The sequence below is a fragment of the Stenella coeruleoalba genome, assembly GCF_951394435.1.
Source record: "Stenella coeruleoalba genome assembly, chromosome: 9".
Classification (NCBI taxonomy): Eukaryota; Metazoa; Chordata; class Mammalia; order Artiodactyla; family Delphinidae; genus Stenella; species Stenella coeruleoalba.
Window position 1 is genome coordinate 30125379 of NC_137155.1, and position 20805 is coordinate 30146183.

General features: G+C 36.9%; 1 protein-coding gene across 4 annotated transcripts; it reads left to right on the forward strand.

Annotated features, from left to right (window-relative positions):
* TRA2A (transformer 2 alpha homolog) lies at nucleotides 1-20515 on the forward strand. 4 transcript variants are annotated; one of them, XM_079931982.1, is made up of 8 exons: nucleotides 1-214; nucleotides 10607-10740; nucleotides 14166-14331; nucleotides 15826-16014; nucleotides 18174-18289; nucleotides 19369-19515; nucleotides 20010-20077; nucleotides 20245-20515. In XM_079931982.1, exons 1-8 carry the CDS (start codon nucleotides 179-181, stop codon nucleotides 20253-20255), a joined length of 867 nt encoding a protein of 288 aa, XP_079788108.1. In that variant the 5' UTR covers nucleotides 1-178; the 3' UTR covers nucleotides 20256-20515. The 4 variants fall into 4 exon arrangements, with proteins under 4 accessions (XP_079788108.1, XP_079788109.1, XP_079788110.1 ...); XM_079931983.1 differs by having other exon boundaries at nucleotides 20013-20077; XM_079931984.1 differs by having other exon boundaries at nucleotides 19390-19515.
* The last annotated feature ends 290 nt before the right edge of the window (nucleotides 20516-20805 follow it).

Consider the following 20805-nt stretch of genomic DNA (forward strand, 5'->3'; position numbering starts at 1 on the left):
GTTTCTGGCGGCATCGGCGCCATTTTGCCGGAGCCTGTGACCGAGTGGGAGTGGAGTGGAGCGGCTGTTGTTGCCGACTCTTTCCTCCTCCCCACGGTCCAGTCAGCTGGTTGATTAGGCCATCGGCCCTCAAGCCGAGACCTGTCTCTTATTTAGTTCTGGGGAGTGCCTGGCCGACATGAGTGATGTAGAGGAGAACAACTTCGAGGGCAGAGTGAGTACAAAGCCGCGGGAGCCGTCTTCGGCGGCGGCCCGATGCTCGGGGTTTCTCTGGGACGAGCGCGGTCGGGCGGGGTTGCGGGGAGTTCTGCGGGGGCCCGCGGGGAGCAACCTCTGGAGCCATCGAGGTCGCTTCTTCACATCCCAAGATGGCTTCTGGGTTACACTCTTGCCCCAAACACCACGGATAACCTCCCCTTCCCCCTTTCTTTGGAGACTGATAGCTGGACCCCTGGGTCTGATTTCCCCCAGCGGTGCGCCCTGCCTTCTCCCCACCCCGAGGCTTCCTTATCTCTGTTCCGAGGTGTGGGTCCCGGTGGGGCGGGAGGAGACGGCAGGGAGTTCCCCCCGGCCGGATAGTGGTAGGTGCTTCCTGCGGTGGCGTTTCTGGCGACCCCGAGCATCGTAGAGGGTCTCGGGGTCGAAAGTGCGCGGGGCTGCTGTCCGGGCGGGGAGAAGCTGGCGTGGGACTAGCTGGGGCCTGTGTCTCCTTGGCTCTCTATTGCAGTGAGCGGCCGCGTCTCTGTTGGAACCGGCGGCGTTGCGTCTATAAAGGCGAAAGCCTTGAGGTTGAAGGTGGGACGAGCCTAATGAAGTGGTTAGTCAACGACCGCACCGACCCTTAAGCGTTCTTAAGACGAGAGCTGTGAGGGGAAAACTACGCGAGGAGCCCTTTTCCTTTAATGTCCCTTTTGCTTTCCTTTCACTTCAAAATGAATGTGGAAATGCTATAACGCCTTATTTTTCGAATTCCTTGATGTTGGGCTTTTTCTTTTCTTTCTCTTCTTTATATCTCACCTTTTAATGCTTTTCTTCCTATGACCTTTCACCTCAACACTGACCACTCCTTTACAGGTTTTTACGGTAAAAAAAAAAAGAGAGAATCTTCTGTCTTAATCTTACATAACTGAACAAATTTCATGGCTCAGTATTTTTACAGTAGTTAATGCTATGCTATTCTCTTAACTCAAAACGTTACCTGAAAATTACAGGCCCTCTGTCTTCCATTTCTCTTTTCAACCCATCCCCCAGCAAAGAGGGCTCAAAGTTTTTCATTATTTTGGATGTGATGAATATAAACATCACAAAGATACGTTATCCTCAGCTTAAAGATACTAGAACGTTTAGCAATGATTGGGTTATATTTCCGATGTTACCCTCGTAGTGAAAATTGATGTGAGCTAGTGTAGAACCCTGAAAAGAAAACAGTCCCCAGACAGCATTTTCCGGCTCTCGTGTTGGCATTCTGGTCACTAGGGGAAACTCATTAAAAAACACTTCAGGTGTATGCTGGATGGAATGAATTTTGTCTTTTTATAAGAAGTTCATAAGATAAGCATCTGGAACCAGACAGTTAAATCAGAAGGTCAATTTAGGGTTTTCTTTTTGAGGTTAGAGACAAAGAAAGCTATCTTTAATGCCTTTAAGATTGGATTTCTCTAATAAAATCTGGAGCGTTAGATATTAATGAATAGTTGAACCTGCTCATTTTTTAGGATGGGGTATTGATTGTCGCAACAGAAGTTTTTAAAATCATGTAATGGTATTTAGGTGGTCGATAGTCATAAGCTGCTTCTTGTTTTGAAAATGTTAGGTAGTTATGGGAAGAAATTTTGCTGTCTGTTAATCTTCAGTTAACTTCAGTACAGTTTTGGGCAGTTAATGTTTATTTTGGTTTGTGGTGAAGTGAAGAGGACTACTGTTTTGGACCTTGTTTTCTTTTAAGTTCTTATTTTTTTATGTAGTCATCAGGTTGAATTTGGCTAGTTCTAGGTAATTGTTACCTTACCCATCTGAGAAAGAAATAAATGTAAGATTCCCACCCAGTTTTAAGCTAAAATGCATGTAGGCATTAACAATTTATTTTAATAGAAAAAGGTTTTTACCTTTTCCTTTTAGAGTGTTTGTGGTCATAGAAAATATTTTTTCACATGTGATAGCCAAATGTGTTTTAGTATTAATGAACTCCGATTGTATAATAAATACATTCACCTGTTACCTTTTCTTTTTGGTTGGTTGAGATATTTGTCTTTATTCATAACTGGGTGAAGAATTAAAATGCCAGAAACTTTTCTGAGGGTGTATGCTTTGTCGTTGTTGTTCTCTTAAAGCAGTTTCATATTCACCAGTTCTTTTGGTTTTTAAACTATAGTGATCTTTTATCAAATAACCACAAACCAGCAATTAAAAAAGGTTTTATAGAATACAGTTGTTGTGTTATCTTTGTTTCTAACTGTAGTAACCTTTTAGAGAGCCTCAGAAAAAGGATTTTCAAATGATGTTTCTGAGGTGTTTTAAGTAGTTATTATACTTCAAACTTTTTGACTAAAACAAATTAGAGAAAACATAGGTCAGTATTCAGATTTCATTTGCTTTATGTACAGAATAAACAACACATTTTAACGCCGTCTTATTGAAAAGATATTTAAAATTAGAGGGTAAGTTCCTAGAGACTGCGGAACATATTAAAGAATCAGGACTCGTACTAATAGTTACTACTTCTATAGCATTTTAGGATCTCCTCCCCTCCCCGCCATCTTTGACATATTTTCTCATATACTGCTCATAATCTTGCAAGGGCTGGAGAACTCTTAGCATTTTAAGAAATTAAAAACTTAGGCCCAGAAGACCATGCAGCCAGAAATATGAGATTTACAAGTCCCAGTCCATTGCTCATTGTATACTTAAACTATGCTGTGTATATATTTTGATTACTTTTTTTTAAAGGAGCACACTGCACTTCAGTGTCTCAGAGCCATTAATGGAGTTTGCTGAAAACAATGACAGGAGCTTCATTTTCCATTATATATTAATATCTCTTGCATTTTCAAAGGACTGGAGTAAAAGAGCTTTAGGAAAGAAAATATAATTGGCTGAATTTTGTTATAAGTAACCCTAACAGTTAACCAACCAATTTCCCTTCTGCCTGGGGTGAAACTGTTGAGCATCCACTACCTTTTTAGTAAAGGCCAGGTGTTCTTGAGGGAAAGAGAGCTTGGAGTCTGATTTGAGATGACTGACAGCTCACATCTGGGTAAAAGTAAGTATATAATCAAGTGCTGTTTAATAAGGAATTCAGAAAATAAAGCTGAGCAGTTCCGTGAGCTTAGAGGAAAGGGAAAGCTTTATCTAATATGTAAAACTTACGCTGGACATTATGGTAAGGGAAATACGAATATTGATTGTAAGGATGAGACAAGGAAGAGGTTGCTGGACTAATGAGACATGATAGATTTGACTGTGTAGTCAGATAATGGAGGATTTTGAATTCTAGATTTAGAAATTTGGACTTAATCCAGTATGCAGTAAGGAGCCGTCTATGGATTTTTAATTCTGGGAGTGGCAAAATGAAAGGAATTTTAGCAAAGAACGGAGACCAATATAGGAAGAGCCGCAGGGCACACTTGAAATATTTAAGGAAGGAGCTTATGAAAAATCTGATCTAAACTGGACAACAGTGGGATGTAAAGAATGAGCGAGACATTTTTAAGGGATCCAGGAGAATAGTGGTGCCAATAAAATATCAATAAGTAGGTCCATTAAAGCAGTTTGCTTGGGACATTTATATCAACTTAACAGAATTTTAAGCGGAAATGTCTTTTGGAGCTGGGAGTGATGTTGGCACTTGATCTATGACTTTGAATGTCATCTTCAGAAAAAGAATACAACTTCAACTAAAATTCAATCTCCAAAAATTTTAGTCTCCTTGATAGAAATTAAGGGGAACAGAAATTAAGACTTTCTTGTTATTTTACTTATTCCCCTCTACCTCTAATTTTTTTTTGAACGAAGCTTAGAGAAACGTTAAGTCCAATTTTTTTCTTTGACAGTGGCCCAGTGCTCTTAATAGAGGTTAAGGATTCTCTATCTTATAATTCCACAATTGTCTATGCTTTGTAGAATAGTTTAGAATAGTTGAAGAGGAAGGATACTACTTACTCTGGCGTCTGTTTTTCAGAGCTTATTCTGGCTTCTTGAGTAGCTGGAATATTTTAAAGAGACTCCTAGTGTTCCCCTTCTTAATATATGAGATGATTACCTGGATGATAAAAGTGAAGAGCCAAACACAAATTCATCTGTATCCGTTTGGAATTTAAATTTGTGTGTCTTAAGATATTTTGTTGAAGAATAGCAGAAATGGGGAAGTTTTGCTTTTTGTTTTTTTGGTGTTTTTTTGCTTCTTTGAACCCTGGTTTGTAATTATAATAAGGGTGATGACTATGCCATTAAAAACCCAGCTTGGTGACTGGTTCCTTTTAAAAAAAAAAAAACCCTCTCCTTTCTTTTTTTCTTTTCTTTCTTTCTTTTTTTTTTTAAGAATACAAATAAGATTGAATCCCTGTTACAGATTAAGAATGTTAGCACTTTAGCTTAAAAAAAAAAAAAAAACTTGGTTCACCTTCTTAAGCAATTTATATATCTCATCAACCTGTTGCAAAAGGGTAAGGCTTCCTTTTAGTAGGAGTGGTATTAAACTTGGGGGATAGTCTTATGTGTCTTGGGTTTAATTTTTTTTCCCTAAAGTACTATGGTTTATCAAATTTTAATGCTTTTTTATTCCCCCATCCATTTAAGCAGAGAATTTGTGAAACTTAAGGTGACGTTTTAAATACTCAAATTTTTGTATTTGAGGTTCTTTCACTGAAGGGTGCTAATTTGCTCAGTATAAGCAGAAGTTGGGATTTTTAAAAAGAGCAGTACAACTAATCATACCCATGGTGCCTAACTAATTTTACAGATTTTTTGTAGATACTTTTTATGATTTGTACCATTCCTAAAACAAGTATAAAGAGTCTTGGGATCTGAAAGAATATCCAGAGATTTAAATATTTAAGAATGAGAGTCATTAAAAAAAGTACAGATAAACTTTGTTTATGGACTTAATTTTGTAAATGAACTGGGGTTACTTACTTATGGTATAGTGTGTAATGTAACAGGTGTGAAATAGCCATGAGTAATCAGCATGATAGTTTTTTAGAACTTGTGAACAGTGTGAAAACCTCTTTGATAGCATCAGTGGGTGCTCAGGCATCAAGTAACTAACCCTGGGACCTTTATGAAAGGTATATATCCACAAGCTGACTGAATTAATACTGATTATTTGTACACATGTCATAACCAATTTAGTAGGACTGAAGTGGAGGTGAGAAAATGGTAGCGATCAGATGGGGAAAAGAATCAGTAAACACTAAAAAAAGAAAAGTTGAGAAGAGAATAACAGAAGGAGTGTTGTTTCCCCTCCCTCCTTTAAGTTACTGCTGTCTGTAGTTCTGTATAATCCTTATTGTCTCGTGATTTTCACCAAAGTGAGTGACTAGGCCTGACCAATCTGAGGTAGAAGAAAAGTACGATTTTTTTCCTTGAAACTAAAGCCCTGTAGTCTTACTTATTCAAGATTTGTAAATACTCCATGACATTAGAAGATGAGAACATAAGTAGGGAATTCTGTAACAGGTTCTTAGTAGTCTGTTTTAATATAGTTAAACCACTTTAGCCTTTTTACACTTGTTTCTGTACCTTTGAAGTTGCCACTTACACACTAGCTTTTTGGACATTACAATTGATCATGGCATATAAGCCGGCTGGTTTATGAGCCACATTTAAAATTTGTACAGAAGGGAATTCTCTGACAGTCCAGTGGTTAGGACTCCGAGCTTTCACTGCCGAGGGCAAGGGTTTGATCCCTGGCCAGGAAATTAAGATCCCGCAAAGCCCTGTGGCACAGCCAAACTAAATAAATAAATAAAATTTGTACAGAAGATTTGTAGATTTTACAGGTAATTTCACAGTGTGACATGAGTTTAAATTTGATTACCTGTCAATTCCTTAATAATTTGTCTAACAGATTGCCAAAATTATTCCAAACTTTAGAGAATATAAAGACATACAGGTTGGAATATGTGTGAGCCTTTGTAGGTACAAAGACCACTTTAATCTTACTTAGAATGCAGATACTGGTATGACTTTAAAAAGGGGGAAATTATCATTTAAAAATAGCTAATGTTATGAGCAATCGGTATTTTCTTTTTAAGAAATTGCTCTAATACCAGTTATGGATTAAAAAGAGAGTGAAAGTATTTCTTTTACAAACCTAAGGATGAATCTGTAAAAGAAGCAGTCTATTATACTCGAAAGGAAGGAGGCAGAACTGCTATTTCTGTAGACTGAAATGAAAGAAGTGAGTAAACACAGGAGGTTTCCCTCAAATCCTAAAGAAGGAAATTCTTAGTACAATAAATATAAGTTATTTGGGTAATTTAAAATCCTCCCCACCCCCACATACAGTTTACCTAAATGCACTAGTATGTTTGTGGAAATCTCCAGTTTTACAAAGTAGTAGGGAAATATAATTTTGAGAATTTGTTTTAAAAGCTTATACTATATTCATATAGACTTGAATTTCTGTAAACTTGGCACTGTTACTTGGCGTTTGCCTTGGAATTTTGCCTTGCCATAATATTAGAATGGGTTACAGCATAGCATTTATATTGGTTTATTTTAATGGGCTTTAAGTATTAAGTATACATATGGTCAGAATTTTTTTTCCCATCTATAATATACTAGCTGTATTAAAAGACCCTGAAGTTATTGTTTGCTGTAGGAATCGTTCATGTTCGACATGAACATATTTAATAACCTTTTTCCTGGTTTAAAAAATAGTACATGGTTATACTATTTTTATACATAGAAAGATAGTTCTTTGCTTGTATTGGATACACTATAGTAATTGTAGTTAGCGCCTTTTTATTTTTGGCTGTGTCCTTCAACTACCACCAGAGGCATCTTGTTAATAAAAAATAGTTCAAAAAACAGTTCAAAAAACAGACAGGGGCTTCCCTGGTGGCGCAGTGGTTGAGAGTCCGCCTGCCGATGCAGGGGACACGGGTTCGTGCCCCGGTCCGGGAAGATCCCACGTGCCGCGGAGCGGCTGGGCCCGTGAGCCATGGCCGCTGAGCCTGTGCGTCCAGAGCCTGTGCTCCGCAACGGGAGAGGCCACAACAGTGAGAGGCCCGCGTACCGCAAAAAAAACAAAAAACAAAAAACGGACACTATTTAAGCAGGTTGTACTGTGAGAACTTTCTGCCTAGCTCCTCGTTTATAGTAGGTAAGGTAGACTGGAAGCCTCCTTAAGATATATTTCTGTTAAAATTCGTGGTATGATTTGCTTGAGTCATTAATCTGCCCATTTCAAGTAGGCACTATATTTTTAATGGTTGGTGGGTCTAGATGCAGGTTACTGAAGAATTTGCAGAACTTCTTGACTGGACAGCTTTAAGAGCAGGTTAAGTAGTCTCCAGTGAAACAGGACAGGTAACACCCCTTCTCAATATTTATTTTTCTCTTCGCAATTTCAGTTCCGTTTCCAAATTCTGAATAGTTGTATGAATTTCTTTGGAAAAAGTTGGAATTACCATTTCATAATGAAGACAAGTCAAAGGTAGAAAAGGATAATCCAGCATTTGTCCATAAAGGGCTTATGGTTGCCTGATTGCCAATGCACAGTTTGGTGAAAGTGGCATTTATTTGGTTGTCAGCCTTTGAGGAATGTTATTTTAAAATGGTGAATATGACTATGTGTGTTTGAAGACTAAACTGCTAGTTCTTTACAATGACAGGGCGTTTGTTTAGTATTATAGTAAAAATAATTATGAAGATTGAGAGTTTTTTATGCTTTACAGTTTATTCTTTTAAGTTTACTGACAGTTACTGATTTACTTTTTAGATAGATAAGTCTCCAAATTGCTTTTGGAAGTTAAAATTATTGACATCTTTATAAGTTAAAGGGAAGTTACTCTTTCTTAATCTTGAATGATTCCGGGGGAAAAAAATATGTAGTTTGAGGTTTCCCTGATACAAAAATTGAAGAGTAGGCAACAAAGGAGGTTACGTATATGTGACACCTTGGATAATAAAAAGCAAGCCTTCTTTTAAATTTGCTGATGTCTTTTGAAAAGATATTCTGTCATATCTTAATGCTTTTGTTAACAAACTAAAAGGAAAATTGCATATTTTCCAGTGGGTTGCTATACCAGAAATGGGATTTAAAATTTAAACTTTAAGTTGTTACGGAGTTACCTTGTTAACATTAATACCTAAAAAGTGGTTATTTTCAGCACTACTGAATAATTTTCAACTATTGTTTTTATGATGGAAGGCTTAAACCTAATATATAAAATTTTGATTTCTATCCTAAAAAAGGTTTTAGAGTGTTACAGAACTCAAAGCTTTCTATATGTATAACAAAGGCTGTGGTGATGTTTGTAGATTTATACCAGCGGATCTGTTTTATATGAGGGAAAGCCAAAAGGGAGAGGGGAATATATTTTTACCTAATGAATTATAGGTAATGAACTGGCCTGTGAGGCTTCAATTACAAGTGAATTAGCCATACTTTTGTTTTTGTTTTTAGTCCTGAATGTGCTGCTTTTACAGTTTCAGTGAATGAAAAAGCCTAAGTTGCTGTGCCTGCTCCAGGCATCTGTCCAGAAATTTAGCAAGTATCTGAGATGTGGTGAAAGACTTATTGTAGGTAAATAAATGGGAAAAGCTGATATTAAACAGAAAGGTAGCTATATATTTTGATTTTGTTTTCATCTGAAAAAAATAAATAGGCCTAGCAGCATTAGTACTGTCCTTGATGAGTAAGTCTTTTGATATTAAACCTGAAGGAAAACTTTAAGGAAGTTGCGTGATAGTCTTAATAAATAGCCTAAATGAAAATTGGTGCGAAATTGGGATTATTTTCACTAATAATCAAGGCTTAAGTGGACAGAGAAACCACACTGTCCATCCAACTTCAGTCATAAGTGCTTCATATGTCTATCAAATTAAAAAAAAAACAAACAGGCTTTTAATCAGTTTTTTATATCCAACTTCTTCAGAAGCCAGTCAATTTTCTGATAAAGGATATAGTTACTGAAGGGAGTATAAGTATGCATAGCTGCATAAAATATGGAAAAACTATGAACAAAAGAGGTAGGATAAACAATAAAAACCATGATACTAATTTTGTAATGTACATTATGTACTTCACTGGATAAAATAGAATTTTTTAAATGGCTCAGTTGCAAAAATACATCTACTAAAAAAAAAAAAAAATACATCTACTACTAGGAATTTACAAGCCAAAGGGGAAATTTTTTAAATTTCATACTTTCTTTTCCCCTTAGTTTTTTTCAGTATGCTTGTTTTATTTCAGGTTGTATCTTTCTGGTTAAGTCAGAGTGAGCAAAGATAGTGGTCAAACAAAATCAGGAGATGGTAGTGATTTTACTAATTTTTTTTACTTCTTTGAACCTCAACATGTGTCCTATAATGTGTGAGTTTAGATAGGTGTGTACAAATATTTCAGCCTATGATGCTTTGCTTTAACTATATCTTGATACCTTAGCATGGCTTAATGAAGGCTTATTTTAAGATCACTTGGAATCTTCAGGTTATAAATTAGTGAAAACTTAAGGCATAGGTGGGGGGGTTATAGTTTGTTAGAGTTATGCTTGAATTAAGTATTTATATTAAAACTGTTCACGTTTTAGGAACTAGGATGAAACATGAAAGGGGAGGAGGGTGAAGAGTATGGTAAAAACATTTAGAGAAATTCAGTAAATTCTCTTTAATTGTTAGAAACTAGACTTTTGAACAACTTTAAAGATTATAAAATTGTTTTTTTAATAAACTAGTTATTTGCACTTTACCTGCTGGCTTTTCCATTTGGTAGATAACATTCTGAACTCCAGCAGAGTTTTATAATCCCCACGTGCTTAAATATACTAAATGTTCTTTTTCCATTAAGGTTAATGTTCGTGAAGAAATTGAAGAGTTTTTTCCAAGAATGTGGAAGATAAATCAAGATAAAAGAAGGCTAATGAAAAGTATTAAAGATCAGAAAATTAAAATTGAATGGGGGAAAAAATTGAACAGAAGATTGGTCAGATAGAAGCACTTGAATATTTTTTTTTAAGGCTATTTTGAATTGTTTGAATTGGGGAAGAATACACGAAGTATGAAAAATGAAAAACTCAATGAAGAATGAAGAGAAGTAGAAAGCAAGAGTGAAGTAGAATTAAAAGAATCTGGAAGAATGAATGGGTCCTAGGTTAAGTAAATGTATGGTTTATGTTCCAGTGTCTGTATGATCAAGTTGTAGATGAATTTGCATGATTACTTAGTTAATAGAGAATTGGTGATCTGGTTCAAGTAGGGAATTATTGAGGACAGTTAGCAGTATTAACAATGGGTTATTAATGAGCTGAAATTTTTTCTGGAGGGTGTTGCCTAACCATTTGTTTTTCAGGAGCAATCAATATAAATAATTACGGTACTTTAAATGTTAGGTGTTAGGCATCTACGTGACCAGTGCCATTTGTAATACTGTCTTCTTTGTTAGGAGTCTCGCTCTCAGTCAAAATCTCCAACGGGAACTCCTGCTCGTGTAAAATCGGAGAGCAGGTCAGGATCTCGTAGTCCATCAAGAGTTTCCAAACACTCTGAATCCCATTCTCGATCAAGATCAAAATCCAGGTAAGTGTGTTTAAAATAATATGTAAGTATGTTTAAAATGCTTTTCTTGGATTTTTCAGGGCAAAGTGGTTTTTACCAAATCCCTCATTTTTGTTGCATTTTTTGTGGAAATTTCACTGAAGACTCAAAATCATGAAGTTGTCTTTTTTTTTAAATCTGTGGTTTAGAAATGAATGATACGTAATAGATACAAAGACTTAGATAAGGTAGAATTTTCCCTTCGTCCATTAATCTATCTGATGCTAGCTATTAATACAAATTAAATGTGTTGTTTGATTTAAATGTGCTTGGCATTTGAAGGTTAATGTTTGATATTATTTCAATAATATTTGCACAACAAAAAGGTAATTTTCTCCATTGGAGACTTGGCATGCAGTTTAGTGCAGAGATGGTTGATGTATGTATGTTGTACTGGTTATCAGAATGATTTCAGAAGATTTTTCAAGTTTCACCTTCCAGCTGCATCCTTTACCTGAAGATTCTAACTAATTAGATCCAGCGTGGAACTCTGGTCAGATACAATTGGCAGGAAGTGGTCCTGGAGTGATTCAGAGCCCCAGCCACTACTACTTACACTGATTAAAACAAAGACTCTAGTGAGCCACTGCAAGGCTCACTGTATCAGATGTCCCAGGTGTACTGGTGTGTGGAAAAAACAGTTAAAAGCAACCTGGGACTTCACTGGTGGCGCAGTGGTTAAGAACCTGCCTGCCAATGCAGGGGACATGGGTTCAAGCCCTGGTCCGGGAATATCCCACATGCTGCGGAGCAGCTAAGCCTGTGCGCCACAACTACTGAGCCTGCACTCTAGAGCTCACAGCCACAACTGCTGAAGCCGTGCCCCTAGAGCCCGTGCTCCACAACAAGAGAAGCCACCGCAATGAGAAGCCCGTGCACTTCAATGAAGAGTGGCCCCCGCTCGCCACAACTAGAGAAAGCCCGCGTACAGCAACGAAGACCCAACACAGCCAAATAAATAAACAAATAAATAAAATTTAAAGTAAATAAATAAAAACAACCTGGACAGTCGGTTTGATAAGTCATTGTAATTTCTTCTTTAAAGAGGTAATTTATGTCTTTGAATAGAGTGTGATTGCAAGGGGGCATGAGACAAAAGAATCAAAGGCGTACTTTTCGTGCAATCCACAGCTATGTCTTTTTCTCTGTTGTATCCAGGATCCAGCCTAGTGCTTGATTTGCTAATCACTCTACATAATTAATTGAATCCACATGTGCAGAATAGTGCTAGATAGAATTCAGGTGTAGAAACAGAAGCGCGCACATTTTTGTTTTAGGACTTTTGTACTTGCTGCCCTTAGCCTAGGATTCTCTTCCGTCAAGATATTCTCATATCACTTGATGCAGTTTTCTGCTCTTGTATCACTGGAGAACATTAAATACCATGCACACTCTTTATTCCCTTATTCCTAATTTTTTTCGTAATATTTATCACTATCTGACTTAGAGAAAAGGTAAGCAGTCCTGAAAGATTTTAAATTAACGTCACTTTTTGTTACTATAGTCCTCCCTCAGTATCTGTTGGGGAAGGATTGTTTCTTCTGCGGGTACCAAATCCTCAGATGGTCAAGTCCCTTATATAAAATAGCATGGTACAGTCAGCCCTCCACACGAAGGACTAACTGCATTTAAATGTAACTATTGATATTTTATGTGACAACTTATTAATGTTTTTTATATTTTAAATTGAAGCTATAAATTGGTGCTAAGGAAAATAGGAAATGTCCTGTTTGGTATTCGTATAAAACACAAGTTATTTTCTTGTTTCTCCCCCACCCCGGCCAGTGATTAATTTCTTGCAGATAGTAGGCCATTCATATTATTTTCATTCCCACTCAAGATTGTTTGCCTCCTTTCAATAAAGCTGTACTCTAAGCTTCATACACAAGATTTGTCCCAGTCCTTTCGTCATCTTCATTTTCATTCCATCCTTTATAAGTATCCTAATTCCTAGCAGATTATACTCTTTTGCAATTCTCTAATCACATTTCCATGTTTTCTTGCTAAGGAACCTTTGTTCTTGGTATTCCTAGAACACTTTTCCCCTGTCTCCCTAGTAGAATCTTATTAAGTCTCCTAGCTTTATTGTTTAAACTTTCTGGCCCTTAGCATTTATATCATTTATTGAATACCTCATAGAAGTTATTTTGTATGACTTTCATGACTACTGGTCTGGGTGTTTAAGGATAGATCATATGAATAGTAATAAGAAATGGCATTTTCTTTGCATTAATAGGCAAAGAAAAAGGACTGTGAGCAATTGGAAATAATCAAACAGGAGATGAACTAGGGAATCAGCAGTAGAGAGATTGGTGAGATGCTGTAGAAAGCTTGAAGAAATGAAGACCATTAGACATGAAGACTTAGTTTAGTGGGGATTTAGGTTGTGACGAGTTAATTTAGCAGATGCTAGATTGCAGCAGGCGAAGGAAAGACTGGGAAGGAAATGATACTTAACAATGGAGGGAATATAGGACTATTTTGAAAATGTGATAAGAGTCAAGCGATTTTATTGTGATAGTAATGGTAGTTGATGGTTTGTTTTGTCTTTTGTGTGTGGTGAAATACACAAAATTTATAGTCTTAACCATTTTTCCGTGTATGGTCACTGGTATTAAATGCATTCATATTGTTGTGCAACCATCCGCCTCCATAATTCTTTTTGTCTTGTAAAACTGAAACTCTACCCATTAAATAATGACTCTCATTCTCCCCCCCAGCCGCTGACAACCACCATCTTATTTCTGTCTCTTATGATTTTGACTACTCTTAAGTACCTCATCTAAGTGGACTCACACAGTATTTGTCTTCTTATAACTGGCTTATTTCATTTCGCATAATGTCCTCAAGGTTTATCCATGTTGTAGAATATTAAAGAATTTTCTTGCTAGTGCCAGTTGATTTTTTTCTTTCTAAAGAAGGTGGAGCCTTAACATGTTTGTAAGGTAAGGTGGGAAGAGTGAATTTAGAAGGGATAGACTGGGAACAAGGAGGAGTTGTAGTGAGGAAGAGTACTTTTTCCTCTGAAAGGGGAAACGAGCTGAGAATAAGCAGGGATATATATAGGTATAGGTCCTTGGCATTGTCCAAAGTTCAGAAAGCGAAAGTAAAACCAATGAATCATGAACATAATTAGTAAAAATTTACTGTACACATACCAAAAAGACACTTTGCAAACTGGGAGCACTCCAGCCAAACATGGAATGAGGCTCAGTGGTATGTTGTTACAAAGCAGCTTATATGGTGAGCAGGCAGTGTCTTCACAGTATTTGGTGATTAGGGTAAATTAATGACTGATCTGGTTTCGTCTGCTCAGGGAACCTTCATTTGGTGTCCGTTTGCTTTTGAATTTAACAGCGTTAGGCATTTTGTTCCAGTATCTTTACCTAAATTTATTTCTCTCAAAGGTCGAGGTCAAGGAGGCATTCTCATAGACGTTACACTCGATCCAGATCCCATTCTCACTCTCATAGGAGACGATCTCGAAGTAGGTCCTATACACCAGAATACCGGCGTCGCAGGAGCCGAAGTCATTCTCCAATGTCTAACCGGAGAAGACATACAGGCAGCAGGGTATGTGTTTTTTAAAAGTTAATGAGGGACTTCCCTGGTGGTCCAGTGGTTAAGAATCTACCTTCCAATGCAGGGGATGCAGGTTCGATCCGTGGTCGGGGAGCTAAGATCCCACATGCTGCAGGGCAACTAGGCCTGTGCTGTAGAGCCTGCACGCCACAACAAAGATTCCGAGTGCTGCAACTAAGACCTGACGCAGCCAAATAAATAAATTTTAAAAAGCAAAGTAAATGAAAGCTTATTTTGTCTTTCCTGTGTATTTAGTCATAGTATAACATCTTTTATGGGAGCTAGAGCACTGTTTAAAAGTGGTACTTCAGAAACATCCTTGGCTATATGAATATTGTTTATATGCATTCAAGTGTGTTTTCTTTTTTTGACTTTTGAGTTGTTAAAAGAAATGAAATCTGGGGACTTCCCTGGTGGCGCAGTGGTTAAGAATCCGCCTGCCAATGCAGGGGACATGGGTTTGAGCCCTGGTCCAGGAAGATCCCGCGTGCCGCGGAGCAGCTAAGCCCTCGTGCCACAGCTCCTGAAGCCCGCGCGCCTAGAGCCCGTGTGCCTGGAGCCCGTGTGCTTAGAGCCCGTGCTCCACAACAAGAGAAGCCACCGCAGTGAGAAGCCCGTGCACCGCAATGAAACGCAGCCCCTGCTCACTGCAACTAGAGAAAGCCCGTGTGCAGCAACGAAGACCCAACACAGCCAAAAATAAATTAATAAAATAAATAAATTTATTTTTATAAAAGAAAGAAATTGGGGAAGAATCAATATGTTCCAATAATTGAGTTGAAAATACTGAGATTAAAAGTTTTACCATGGGAAGGGTAGCAAGGAAATAGCAAAAGCTCTGCAGTAATATTAATAGCTAACACTTATATTGAGCAATGTGCAAAGTTCCTCAATGAAGTAATACTTTTAATCTCTCTTTGAGTCAAGTTACCTTATTATTGATAAGGAAATTGAGTCTTAGATATGTGACATTGAGGTTTGTTTGTATTTAACCATGGTGGAGTCTGCTATTATTTAATGATGCTTTGAAATTTGCATGTTAATTTTTCAAATCTGGATTGTGGGAACCTTGAAAGATTATCCTTGCTAAAGAATGAAAATTGAGGAGGAGAATCTAATCAGCAATTGCAGATGAAGTCAACGTTGAGTACAAATCTATAAGGGATATAAAACATTTGAATAAACTAAAAATATGGCATTAAACTAAGGATGAATTCTTAGGATACGTTCTGAAAATTGCTGGGCTAGAAAGTTAGGGACATTTTTATTCAGGATGCAGCCTGGAGTATATTCTAAAGAAGGCTTGAGTGTACTATGAACTGTAAAATATAGCTCGCCTGTTTTTTTTTCTTTTAAATTCTTGTTTCCAAGTGACTTGAAACAATATAGTCTTTGTGTATTGGGTGAAGTGTTCTAAGCAAAGTATTTCTGTGTGTTTTTATTTTAATTTGGAGCTTAAAGTTAAATAACATCTTTATTCAACAGGCAAATCCAGATCCCAACACGTGTCTAGGAGTGTTTGGCCTCAGTTTGTACACAACAGAGAGAGATCTTCGCGAAGTATTTTCTCGATATGGACCGTTGAGTGGTGTCAATGTGGTTTATGACCAGCGAACTGGACGATCACGAGGATTTGCTTTTGTTTATTTTGAGAGAATAGATGACTCAAAGGAGGTAATTTTGTTTTTGTAATTATTTGTCATTTTGAAAATTTTCTGATGTGCATTATTTAGTATTGAGTTACTGTTAAAAGCTGATTGATAAACTCCCAGTTCTATAAACATTATGTCCTCTTTCATTGTCTGACATGATTTAAACTCTACCTCTCAGTATTAGAATTGGAATGGCCAGTTTCACTTTCCAGCTAATACTCTCTGGTATAGGCATATCTTTATTGAAATCCGGCTTTGTAAAGTGAGGTTGTGTTTGAGTTAATGGAAGAGGTGAAGTATATATGTGTTCTCTTTTGAATAACCCTTATTCATGCTCCAGGCAAATGATTACATTGACCTTTTAAAAGAATTGTGTTTAGGGCTTCCCTGGTTGCACAGTGGTTAAGAATCCGCCTGCCAATGCAGGGGACACGGGTTCGAGCCCTGGTCCGGGAGGATCCCCCATGCCACAGAGCAACTAAGCCCATGCACCACAGCTACTGAGCCTGCACTCTAGAGCCCATGAACCACAACTGCTGGGCGCGCATGTGACAGCTACTGAAGCCCGCGTGCCTACAGCTCGTGTTCCGCAACAAGAGAAGCCATCGCAGTGAGAAGGTTGCACACTACAACAAAGACCCAATGCAACCAAAAAAAAAGAAAAAGAAAAAAAAGAATTGTGTTTAGGTTTAATCTGTTTAATTTTTGTAAGTGTCTATAATTAGCTCCCTGTCTCTACAGAGCTTTGTTTATCTATCCTCTTAAGTTCATCTGCCATTCTCTTCTATAAATGAAAATAATACATGGAAAGAATTGGTACTTTTTCATTTTTGTTTAGTGCCATTCTTAATTTGCCTGACAGAATGATCCTAATCAATGTCAGGGATTTGAAATAGTACTATTCTAATGTTCTAGATAATGGATTATAGAGGAAGCAGTAGGCTTGCCTTCTCCATATTAAAAGTTCATAGTGACTGAATTAGAAAATTCCATTTTAAGGAATTTTTGAAGGTCATTTGTTAAAGAAATGGAAGGTACTGGCATTTCTTTTTTGTACCATTTTACACGTGACAGTAGTTGGCTATAGGTCATTATTGCTCTTTGCATCAACAATGTTTGACTGCGGTATAAGCAGTCGTAATAAAAGAGTATCTTTCAGAAACAATAAATGCTATTTTTATTGGGTGGTAGAGGCCAGGGATGATACTGAACATCCTACAGTGCACAGGATAGCCACCCGCAACACGGAATTAGCAGGCCCCAACTGTATCAATAGTGGTGTGGTTGAAAAACCCTGGATAATTCTAACAAAATAATGCTCTGAGTTGAAGGCATTTATGTTATAGACATTATGATAGACACAGTAATGGTTTTTTTACTGTTACATGTTTGTGATTGGTTTATTCCTGTTCTCAATTAAGGGATAAAGGTGTAAATTTAGAAATACCAGGATATCTCACCTGAAGTGCGTAGTGCAAACAATATCATAATTAAACATTTTTTTAATATGAAACTTGTTTGTCCAATCTTTTCACACACCTCCTCCTCTTAGGTTTATTTCTGGATAAGATAAAATTAAAATGGCAACTTTACTTAGTTCCTGAGAACTTCTTAAAATGTGTTAAAGTGGTTGGATTCATTTTTGCATTTATTGGTATTAGTACCAAAGGGCAAAGTGTTATGTAATGTGAGCACAGACATAAAGACAGCACTTGCTGGCGGATTAAGAAGTTCCTTTATATTTGGAGTTCACTAGGTGGCAGTGTGTTACTTAAGGAATGGCTCTACAAGTTTTCAAGGAATGGCTTGACAAGTTTAGACTTGTCCACTGAGTTGCAATTTCTGCTTTGAGTTGCTCAGACTGAAGCTAGTTACTGAAGCCTCAGAATTCTTCAGGCTTCCCTGGGTTGTGTGGTTCCTTCTTTATGGCTGTAGCTGCCCCTAGTCTTTCAGCAGAGGCCTGCTTAAGTGTCCATGTGTACGTTGAAAACTCAGTACTATTGACATGCATATAGCAGGGATTAATACATCAAATCCTAGCCCTTCTTACTTGAGAAAGAAGTGTTTAGAGAATTTTAATTTTTGAAATTTCAAATGAAAAATGTGTTAAATTTTTTGCAGTTTTGATAGTTTCTCCTTGGTGAATTATGCATGACTTTCTGTGCCTGTTCTCCTTTATAGGCTATGGAAAGGGCAAATGGAATGGAGCTGGATGGTAGAAGAATTCGTGTAGATTATTCTATCACCAAGAGAGCGCACACACCTACACCAGGCATATACATGGGCAGACCAACTCAGTAAGATTTCAAGTTTCCTAAGCTGAATTTTAGGAGCCAGAAATCCACCAGAAATGTGTGCAAAATTTTGATGAATCAAAAGATAAACTTCTTTTCTCTGTAACTTGAATTGAAAGTTATTTAATATGACTATATGTATTCTTTGAATCGTTTTATTTCTTTGATTTTTTATATGTATATTTGAGCATGGGGAGAAATTAAAACTATTGAAGTGCACTCCTGGCTATTTTCTTGTACTACAGAAATAGAAAAAATATTAAATACTAGAAAATTGTATGCTTTTAAATATTCTCTAAATGTATATGTGACCTTGGAAGCCTCTGTATATATGGAATGGTTTTACTGATATTAATGTTTGTTTTTTAAAAAGCCAGTTTTGCATTGTGTACAACATAAATAGGGACTTTTATAAAAGTTTTTTAATATAATATAACCAAAGGCATATTTCTTAAGAGTGAAAGAAGAAATATAGGCTTTCATTTAATGTGAAGCCTCTTGGGAAAATACAGGATTTGACAAGGAGAGCCTACAGAAAATAGTAGTAATAGTGAAAATAATGTCCCTATGATTAGGAGTTGGGAAAACAGCAGGAAAAAGAGGGCTTAGAGTTTAAATTCACTGCCAGAGGTTTGAACACCAGACCTTGAAATTTTTTAGCGCTGGATGTCAGTTCTCTTTGGTGTTCAGGGTTGGTTACTTTTAAATTCTTGATATTTATTAACTGCTTTTGAACTAGTCATAGGACATACATCTTAGCATTTTGGTACTTTTTCACCTTATGGAAAAAAGCACGATGCTTTTTTCACCTTTCACAAAAGGTGTTCCTGTTTTGGATAGTGCCTTAATAGAAGAGCATTTTATAGTTTGGAGAGTTTTGTGAAATTATTCCTGGTTATTTATGTTATACATATGAAGCAAAAGCAGAATACCATGGGAGTCAGCAAAGTGAGACGTGGAAGTAATTAGCATGAAAGGGTTATCTCTTCTCTCTCTCGTCTATCTCCCTTCCTTCTTCCATTTTATTTAAGCATCCATTTATATTAAATGATGACAGAAGGTGATCATTCACACTGATGTAGAGTTTTCACATTTTTCTGTAGCAGTGGTGGTGGAGGTGGTGGTGGTGGAGGTGGAGGTGGAGGAGGTGGCAGACGTCGAGATTCTTACTATGATAGAGGATATGATCGTGGGTACGACAGATACGAAGACTATGATTACCGGTACAGGTAATGTTTTAACTTACGATTTCTGTTCTAAGTTAGATGATAGTAGTAGTGTTTGGCACTTTTAATTTATGTTTAATGTGTATTAATAAAAATATTTAAAATATGGGGCTTCCCTGGCGGTCCAGAGGTTGAGGCTCCGTGCTTTCAGCACAGGGGACACAGGTTTGATCCCTGGTCGGGGAACTAAGATAAGGTCCCACATGCTGCACAGCGTGGCCAAAAAAATAAAATAAAATAAAATAGATTTTATATGATGCTTTCTTGAAAATAGGAAAAATGATTTTTCTCAAGACCAAGAAAAGTGGTTAATTATCTGTATTGGCCAATACTGTTCTAGTATTGTTGGCACATGGAAAACTTAATAGCTTTCCTCTTAGGTCCATTATTATTTTGAATGATGGAATATTTGGTTTTATCTGCCTCGGTGTAGTGATTATATGATATGCTGATTAATCTTTTATATGATATGCTGATTAATCTTTTATTTCCTACAGAAGAAGATCGCCTTCTCCTTACTATAGTCGATACAGATCACGATCAAGATCTCGTTCCTACAGCCCAAGTACGTACACTTTTGCTTTTGTTGCATTACGAACCTCATTTCTAATTAATGGTTTATATTTTATAAAATTAAGGTATATAGTGACTGTTAATAGTTGGGAAAATATTAGGCAAGTCAAACTATAATTCTCGTTTGATTAAAAAAAATTTTTTTTTACTCTTTTCCAGGACGCTATTGATAAACAGAGTGGTTGCAGTTGAGGACATCTTTTTCTTTCTTTTTTTTCCCTTTCTCTTTTTTTGTTTAATTCTGGATTTCCCCAAGCTTCTAATCCTTCCTACTCCTTAAAAAGAACCCTTACAAACATCTTTGGTTTATTTAGCATCTACACTTTGTCGATTGTATTGCTGTTTTCACCCCTTTTATTATATTCTTAAAGATGTAATTGTCATTTTGAGTAGTGAAGCATCTTGAGTAAAAAAGGAACCCCCAGTGTTATGCTTTTGTAAATGTTTTTTTGTTTGTTTGTTGCTTTTACAGAAAATTAACTCCTGCCTAATCGAATGAGGAAAGAAATGATCTTTTTAAAGCTTCTTTTGTGTTAGATATTGTATTAGACATGGTATTAGAGAGCTGCATTTACTACAAACTCCTTTTTTAACTTTCTTTTGGGAAAGTTAGTAACAAAGTAGTTCGGTCATGTCAGGTTTGTCTGGGGTGGCATGGAGCAATCAAATAATTGAGTGTAGAAAGTTTGAAGCTATAGAAGGAAACACTTGGTCATTTCT